Source organism: Primulina tabacum, chromosome 15 (assembly GCF_025594145.1).
Source record: "Primulina tabacum isolate GXHZ01 chromosome 15, ASM2559414v2, whole genome shotgun sequence".
In the NCBI taxonomy this organism is placed as follows: domain Eukaryota; kingdom Viridiplantae; phylum Streptophyta; class Magnoliopsida; order Lamiales; family Gesneriaceae; genus Primulina; species Primulina tabacum.
Window position 1 is genome coordinate 27,976,876 of NC_134564.1, and position 9,918 is coordinate 27,986,793.

General features: G+C 34.0%; 1 protein-coding gene across 1 annotated transcript; it reads right to left on the minus strand.

Annotated features, from left to right (window-relative positions):
• Nucleotides 1–2,806: 2,806 nt before the first annotated feature.
• LOC142526735 (light-harvesting complex-like protein 3 isotype 1, chloroplastic) lies at nt 2,807–5,838 on the minus strand. Its single transcript, XM_075631294.1, has 3 exons — nt 5,310–5,838; nt 3,710–3,847; nt 2,807–3,242 (listed from the first exon to the last, which is right to left on the minus strand). The coding sequence occupies exons 1-3, from the start codon at nt 5,689–5,691 to the stop codon at nt 2,992–2,994; spliced, it is 771 nt and encodes a 256-aa protein (XP_075487409.1). The 5' UTR covers nt 5,692–5,838; the 3' UTR covers nt 2,807–2,991.
• Nucleotides 5,839–9,918: the final 4,080 nt, after the last annotated feature.

Consider the following 9,918-nt stretch of genomic DNA (forward strand, 5'->3'; position numbering starts at 1 on the left):
GTAAACAAATACTTAATGGTCCCTAAATTGCTAATTAAGAGTTTAAAAAGAATTTTAAGTCCAATGAGCTTAAAATTAGGCCCGTTAAATCCAAACATACACCCGAAAAATATTTCGTATTGGAAAGATTTTGAAAATATTAGCCGAACCCTCAAAAAGTCCCCCGATTCGATAAAATTTACGTACCGTTAAAAATTAAAATCATACGGATAAAAATACCCAATAAATCCCATTTCCTGAAAAATACCTTTAAAACATCTTATATAAATTAATAAAAATGAATCATGTTATTAAAATAATTTTCCTGAAAATTCTCCGGTCTCCGATCCTCGTTTGAGCGCGAAATGCAACTTAAAAATCTTTAATGCATGAACCTTTAAAATTTCATGAAATAAAATTCTATTAGCAATAATTATGCATAAAATTAGGGGTGGGAAAAAATACCGAAATACCGAAATACCGAAAAATCGTACCGAAAAAAATACCGAACTTACCGAAAAAATCGGTATACCGAACATTTCGGTACGGTATCACACCGTACCGAAATGTTCGGTATCGGTATGAAATATTTTTTTTTTCGATATTTCGGTTTTCGGTGTCGATACGATACCGGTATGAACTTTTTCCATACCGAAATTTCGGTATACGGTACCGTAGTTCGGTACGTTAAACCGTACCATACCCACCCCTACATAAAATGCATAAAAATAATTAAACCCATAATTTATGAAATAAACCTGCATTTAATGCTTTAAAACAAATTAATAAATTACCAAAAAATTTAATAAATTGCATGCATGTGGTTTACGTGAACCTTCAAATTATCGGGACGTTACAATTCGTTCAAGAAGAATGAGTAAATCGAGCTAGAAGTGGTATCTGAAATACAAGTTTTTGAAATTTTTCAGAAACTGTTCTTCGTAATTTTTGATTTTAGGAGCAAAATTGGTTGATGATATCATTACACTTCCTATACGATTTGATTTCTGGATGGAAGAGGAGATTTGTGTAAAAATTTTGACATTTTTGGAAATGATTTTCTATTTTTTGCTCATTTTTCTATCTAAAAGTCAACGAATTTAAGAGAAGTTTTTGTGATGAAATACTTAATGTGAGGCTTATGTATAAGCAAGAAATAGGAGTTGGTGAGTCATTATCTCCCAACAAGTATCAAGTTATTTTCTTGACACATATCTAAACCACTAATTCTTGACACATTTTAAACTTGTTATTGACAAATATCTAAGTTTAAATTTAAATCAAAATTTTTTATTCAATATTTTATTTTATCATATTTTATGTATTATTTTTTATTATCAAATTTAAGTTAAATATTTATTTTTTTGTATTTCTATACATTTTTATTGAAATGCTAGTATATAAAATTTTCTTATTTTATTTACTTATTATTTTTGTTTAAGTTATATTATTTTAGAAACATATTTTATTTGTTTGTAATATTCAATATAAATTTATTTAAATTTCATTTGTAGGATGATAAATTCATTTCAATAAATTATTTTTATTTAGAAGTATTTTTATTTATTTCATACTATTAGGATTAAACACTAATCATTGAGTCAAAAACTATAGTTGTTAATCAATGCATAATTTTATGTCCTTATACTTATGACATCGTATAATACACCTACTTGAGTGCTAATAGGTCGAGTTGCTAGGCTCATGAGTCTGGAGATGTGCGTGTCTATCTGGTGGTGTTATCTCATATATATTAGAGATCAATCTTACTTTTTTCTTATTGTCACTCATGTCCCCAACAGAGACAATATCATCCGTTAAAATCTAATATTAATCTTTTAAGGTTCACCTAGCCAACCAAATTAAGCGGCGCAACGTCCGATTCCCATATAAGAACTTTCCAGTAGGTTACTCATTTCATTACTACTCACATTCATGTACGCTAAACCAAATATCCCCCAAATGTAGAAATATGCTTCTTGGGATACTTGAATTCATAGCCTAGTTTTGATACCAATTGTTAGTACAAAGCTCTTTCTACTAGGCCAAAAACTATAGTTGTTAATCAAGACACAATTTAATTTCCTTATACTTGTTACAGCACAGAGTGCACTTACTTGAATGCTAATGGGTCGGGCTGTTAAGTTCATAAGTCCGAGAAGGTGCATGTCTATCTGCTGGTGTTGTCTCATATCCCTACGAAATCAGTTATTTCCTTTCTCTAAAGTCAGACTTGTTCCCATCAGATATTGTATTACCCGTTAAGATCTAACGTCACTATTTTACAGCCCACCTAGCCAATCAGGTCAAGCGGCGCAACATAAATAGTTTGACGTATGAGAACTCATCCAAGTACTACTCTCACTTATGCACGTTTAACTAAACACATTCCAACTCTTTTAGACATTGAGTAAATTAATGGATATGACAAATTATTTATATATATCAAATCTTTTGGCTGAACTAAATAATTTTATTTAAATCATTTTATTTAATTATTATTTAAAATTTGACTGAACATTTTAAAAAATTTGGAGTGTTACTTTGTTTTCCCACCTTTTCTCAATGAAAAAACCGTAAAAATGTACCCACGGAACGTGGTTTTCTATAATCACTCACACAATGAAGCCCATACATAAATATAATTATAAGACTGAATCATAACACACACACACACACACACACACACACACACACACACACATATATATATATATATATAAAATGAAAAACAAGATACAATATAATTACCAGTAATACAGAAGTACATCCATCATCAGGTAAAATGATATATTTGAAATTTAACATAAATTATAGGCTAATTGGATAAATTAAATTAATTATGCTACTATCCAAGAGGCCTTTTAAGAAAATCACTCGTCTTCTTACAGGAAAAGAGCAAATATATTACTCTAGAACCCTGAAACTACATAGTAAAATTTCAAATTTGCTCAATATTACAACATCTTTGCTTCAAAAAAGACAAAACAATACGAAGATCCTCCAACTTGACTAGTTCTTTTCCGAACTGCCTGAAGCCTCTTCTTGCCAAGTTGCTTGCCACTGCTTATCATAGAATGTCGACTCTTCCCACAATTTCTTCAATGTTTCTACGTCATCGTTCTTTCTGATCAGAAGAACACCAGCAACAGCCACGAATAACAGCAGTTTGCAAAAGAAGTTGTTCATTTGATCGACGAGCCCGATTCCGGTTAAACTATCAACCAGATATGTCATAAAGAATCCTATCATTGCAGCACGGCCTATAGGACATTATTCAAAGTTATTAGATATGACACCAAATTCCATATCTGATAATCACGGTGAAATTCAAATCTTTTAAAATATTCAATGATCTAAACACTATATTTCAATTGCTCGATCACATTGGCTAACACATAAGACAACAGGGTCATTTGATGGTCCCGACAGATTTTATCGTGAGAAAATATTACCTCCCATGTTTACGGCAATATATTTTCACATATATAAAGAGGCGATGATTGTATTAATAACTTAAATATATTAGTATAGTCCTAACGTGTAATGTATTGAGTTGTGGAGATAGACTTTTATAGGTCAATCACGCAAACCATGTATTGTGCTATATTTCCATCTTCAGAATATGTACACTATTTTTAAAATTCAACATTGGTGTAACTCAAAATTTTGAACCGTTCATTATGGTGGTATTGATATCACTAAAAAGGGGGAAAGTAATCTTGCAAACCATTGAGGAGTTCAGCTTCTGGGAGATGAAACCTCTTGGTCCATGCCCACCAAGGAATAATGGAGGTGTCAAAAATAATAGGGTTTTCGTTGGTGGATGATGTTGGATTCTCGGTCATCCACTTTCTCCTCTTCACTTCTGCAAACATTTAACAAATATTTAGAGTTTTTAGAGATCAAGATCTGGGAAAGATTTCAATATATAAATGCATAGAATTCTACCAACATATTATTTTCATAAAGTTTGCCTGGAAACCACAAGATCGTAGAACTCCAGACGTCAGCAATAGTCTCGGACAGATTCATGTGTCATTTTCTGAATATTGCTTCTTTGGTGTGAGCTATAACCCAAACCATAATAAGAAAATGTTCCAACTAATCTTATTTCCATGACATGTTGTCATGAGCCTATCAGTACTAAGATTTTTAGACACCAAGATTACCTCAAGATTCACTAAATACGGATTGAAATTTAGCCATTTTAAGCACTACAGGAAAGTTGAAAATCCATTTGCCAATATGGGTCATTTAACCCAAGCTTAATACTCGTCACCTTTTTGCTTCGATTCCATATGGAATATGGAAATTAATCTAATTCAAGAACAAAAGTAGAAAAACCCACAATTCAATTCTATGCCGGGCAAATACACGTCCTGTTATATGGTACCAAGTGAAAATCATTACAAGATTCACAAGATCCCATTTACTAGCATCAATAGCTTAAAGTTCGGATTGCATAATTACTAGGTCGAATCATCTTAGTAGAAACTAAAAACTTAATGCTATGTTCTCCGAAACCATGTCAATTCATAGAAAGATCGAACAGTTCACTATTTTTATATTTATATTTTTGAAAAAGAGTTCACTTCTTCATTTCAACTTTTTTTATAAATGAAACTCAATTTGTAAGAAGATTACAATAAAACAAACTGATCCTTCAGTTCCAAGGGCAACTAAGCAACCAATTTAAGCAAAAAAATTCGTTTGTCTCATCTCCATAATCGGGAAGAAGTTTTCAGGAAAAAAATAAAAATAAATATATAACTGGAAAGAGGCACAACATGTATAGTTAATGGTCCAACCATCAAAGAAGCATTAAATCAATGCTTAGCCAGAAATTGATAAATAAACACTATAGCTTCAGTTACTCAACACCACTGACCTTAAAGTTTATTTTCCTTCCAACTAACTTTCAAACAATGAATAAAAGTTAATACAAGTTTCCCAAGAGAGTTAAAAGATCAAATAATCAATAATCCTTATAAAAATACTTCAATGAGAGTACTATATAAGAACTTAACATAATTGAAAATAACCAAAAGGTGCAAAATTTTGTTTAAAAATGCAAGATCTGACCCAAAACACATTACGTTAGCCCGTCGCCTCCCTCAACTATATCAATGGAGGACCCCAAAAATAAGAGGCGCCTAAGTTACTGTGAGTGAGCAGCACTTCAAATTTTAGATAAATTTTCTTGAAAAATTAAGGGATTTTTTTGCAGGTTACACTCCACAAAATCCACTATTCATTTTAAAGAATTTGCAAGAATATTACATATAAGAGAGTGCGTGTGTGTGAGGCGTAAGTAGAAATTCAGTCACCAGCATCAATCACAGCATCCCAATCAGTCTTTCCATCCTTAGCAAACTGCGCCAGATCCCAAGTCCCTCCAACCCATCTCGGGTCCTCAAATCCCTTCACACCCTCCGCGATGTCCGCCACCACTTCCGGCGACGGCAACGGTGACGGCGGGGACCCATTTGAGACTACATTCGCTTCAGCACTCGAAGGAGTCTCCTCCGGCACGGTAGCAGCCACACCAGACACACCATCAGCACCCACTAACAAGTGAAAGTTGCAATTTTTCTTGAACGCAAGAAAAAGATTCGTTCTTGGAGTGAAAAGGGTTCTTCCATGAGAGTTTGTAGGAGGTGAAAGAGATGGCAGCTTTGGAGGTATTGCAGAGAAAATGGTCATCGACATGACTGCGATTTGGGGCTCGGAGTAGTAAATTCGAGGGCAATTTAGAGGAGAAAGGGTGATGTTTCTGGAGTAATATCAGCCGCAGAAATCTGCTGGGAAATGTATTTGTAGGTAGCTTTTTACTCAGCGCCTACACTTGGTGTACTGCGTCGATGGGTTTATTAAGAGCTGACAACTCCACCTCGTGCGATGAAGGTGTTCAACATTTCAAAATATCACCAACTAAATAAAAATATATGATTTGATTCAAAAATAAATAAATAAAAATATATGAATAAATTATATATATAATTTTATATATATATATATATATATACACGGCATCAACATTTTTAGTGCATGACATAAATCTCATCCAATAGAAAAGACGTAGGTTTTATCACATGTTAAAGAAAAAAATCATTCATCCTATTGTAATAAAAAGAAGTTGGTGGAAGCTTGTATGAAGTCTTGATATCCCTCCGAAAGTTCGTATTTTTCTTTGGCGAGTATCTCGAGACTATATCCCCATCACACAGAACTTGAAGATGCATCATGTGCCTATTTAGGCATTTGCACTTTGTGTAAATCTCATTTTGCAGTCGGTAAATGTGCAAATATGGATGGCGGCATTAAATGAGATGGGTGGTGTGAACAAGCAATCAAAAAATATATTTTGTTAGGCGGTAAATTGGAAATCTCGGACGAGAGATTCACGCTAGAATGATGCATCATTTGGCATTTTAATGTATCATTTCATCGAGTTATTTCTCTCATCTTATAATATTTGAGTATTTAGTTTTATAATATTTGTGAATTGCTTGTTCTCCTGTATTAAGAGAGTGTGTGTTCTTTTTGAAAACACAGTCAGTGGTTGTACAACATAAAATATTGTAGTGGAATTTTTTTTTCTTGCCCATGGTTTTTATTTTAATAATTTTTTGGAGTTTTTCACGTAAATATCGTTATTCAATTTATTCTTTATTTTCATATTATAATCTCAAGTTGTCGCACGTAGAACCAACAAATGGTATCAGAGCTTTGGTTTAAATTTCTTAAAATTCAGAATATGGTATGTGGTTGCAGCCTAGACTGATCTTTCACATCAGAAAATATTTTTTTCGGATTTTTTTATTAAGGGGGTATTATTTTGTTCATTCTACTAAATTGTTTTAGACATAATTGCGGACATATACAAGATAACAAAGTTTAATTAAAACAATTTTATGTTGTGGAAAAAAAATAATTTTTAAAAAAGGAGAATTGCTTGGCGGATATTGGAGATAGATCGGTGGAAGTGACGGACAATGGAAAATGGAATGAGATGAATGATAATGTTCTTGCCAATTTACACTTGGCTATAGCAGACGAATTACTATCAAGTATCTCTGAGATAAAAAGAGCAAAAATTATCTAGGATACTCTGACAAAGATGTACGAGATCATATCACTACACAACAAGATTTTCCTAAAGAGAAGACTTTATACTCTTCGGATGAAAGAATCCTCATCGACGACCGACCACATCAACACAATAAATATTCTACTTGCCCAACTCACTTCTATGGGGCATAAAATAGAAAAAAATGAACGTGCAGAGCTTCTACTTCAAAGTCTGCAAATTCATATGAATAATTTATCATAAAATTAACCAAAAATATTCTTACGGGCTCTCTAAAATTCGACGATGTCTTAACTATGGTTCTCAGAGAAGAAAGTCGACGCAAGAATAAGGAGGATATGTTGGTAATTTCGAAGTAGGCAGAGGCTTTACCAATGATAAGAGGAAGATTTATGGACCGTAACTCCAGTTGGAGCCAAAGATAAGGTAGATCAAAGTCGAGAAGTAAGAATAAAAATATTTACTGCTTTAAATGTGGCGGTAAAGGGCACTTCAAGAAAGAGTGTACGAGTATCGAGAAGAGTTCTCAAGAAAATGTGATCAGAACTTCAGGCAGTGGTGAAATATTATTCAGCGAAGGAGCAACAGTTGCAGAAGTCAGACAAAAATTTTGTGACATATGAATTATAGATTCAGGAGCGACGTGGCACATAACGTCTCAGAGAGAATGATTTGAACATTATGAACAAGTCTCAGGAGGATCTATATTAATGAAAAATGATCATGCCTTAGAAATCACTGAGGTCGGTACTATCAAAATAAAAATGTTTGAAAGCATCAATCGCATCATACAGGATGTATGACATATGAAGGGACTGACGAAAAATCTTTTGTCATTGGGGCAACTGGATGATATCGGGTGCAAAACCTGTATCGAGAACGAGATCATGAAAATTGTGAAGAGTGCGCTTGTGGTTATGAAGGCGGAAAAAGTTGTTGCAAATCTGTATGTAATTTTGGGAGAAACATACAAAGAGGCGGAACTAGCTGCTGTATCAATTGGTTCAGGAGAAGAATTAACAATGTTATGGCATAGAAACCTCGAGCATATGCTAGAGCGAGAGTTGAAAATTCTCTCAGAACGGAAGCTGCTGTTAAGACTTACAGAATGGAGTGACAGAGCAGATGAACATGACCTTGTTGAACATAACAAGAGCCATGTTGAAAGACTGCAGGTCTATATAAGTCATTTTGGGCAGAAGCAGTCAAAATCGCTTGTTATATTATCAATTGTTCTCTTTCAGTAGAGGTTGATCTGAAAACTCCGATGGAGATTTGGACTGGGAAGCCGACTGATTATTCTCATTTGCATACATCTGGAAGTTCTTTGTATGTTTTGTAAAATGATTGAAGAATGATCGAAGTTGGATTCGAAATCCAGAAAATGTATATTCTTGAGTTATGCTGATGGAGTAAAGAGTTTCGCTTGTGGGATCCTACTGTTCATAAGCTTGTCATCAGCATAGATGTTTTCTTCTAGGAAGATAAAGTAAAAGGAGACAAAAGCACGCTGAATTCAGAAACTACCATATTTCAGGTGGAAAAAACAGACGAATGTCAAATTTCTTGTAAATCAGTACCAGAGCACGAAGAACAAGAAAATGTTGTCTAAGGTTTCTAATGAGGTAGTCATATTGAGACAGAAGACCACCTGGTTGACTTTCAAATTATGCCACTGAAAGCAATATTGCATATTGTCTATTATTAGAGGATGGTGAGCCATGGAGTTTCAACGAGTCAACTCAAAGCTCCGATGTATCGTTGTGGATGATAACAGTAGAAGAAGAGTTGGAGGCATTAGACAAGAATAAAATTTGGGATCTGGTTACACTACCACGATGAAGAAAAGCCATTGGAAACAAATGGGTCTATAAAATCAAATGTGATGGCAATAACTAAGTGAAGTAGTATCGTGCTAGACTGGTAGTAAAATGGTATGCTCATAAAGAAGACATTGAATCCAATGAGATATTTTCTCATGTGGTTCGGCTTACAGCAGTCAGAGTAGTGTTGGCATTGTTTGTTGTGTCTGACTTACATCTAGAACAGCTGCATGTGAAAACGGTATTTCTTCATGGAGATCTTGAAGAAGAAATCTATATGCTCCAACCAAAAGATTTTGTGGAAAAAGGCAAAGAGAACTTGGTTTGCAGGTTGAACAAATCTTTTTACGGTCTCAAATAGGCGCTGATGTGTTGTAACAGGAGATTTAATTCATATATCATGAGCCTTAGTTACTACAAATTAAGTGCATGACTTTGTACATATTTCAAGAGGTCTGATGATAATTTTATCATTTTGCTGTTGTATGTGGATGACATATTGGTAGCAGGCCCCAACAAAGATCATGTCCAAGGATTGAAGATACAGTTGGCTAGGGAATTCGATATGAAGGACTTGGAACCAACACACAAGATTCTAGGGATGCAAGTTCAGCGAGATAGAAGTAACATAAATATTTGGATTTCCATAAAAATTATTTGAATAAAGTCTTGCGACGATTCATGTAAGATAGTAAGTCAATCTCGACCCCTCTTCTTGTTAATTTGAAGTTATTCTCCTAGATGTGTTCTAGCAGTGAAGCAGAGAGGATGAAGATGTCTCGAGTACCATGTGCATCAGCAATGAGAAGTTTGATGTTCATTATGATCTGTACAAGACCGAAAATTGCTCAAGAAATGGGAACAGTTATTCGGTATATGACGAATCCTGGACGAGAGCATTAAAGCACTGTCAAGAGTATTCTTAGATACGTACCTCAAATGCTGCACTATGTTATGGAGGATCATATTTTACACTCATGAGCTATTTTGATTCAGATTATGTTGGTGATCCTGATAAGAGAA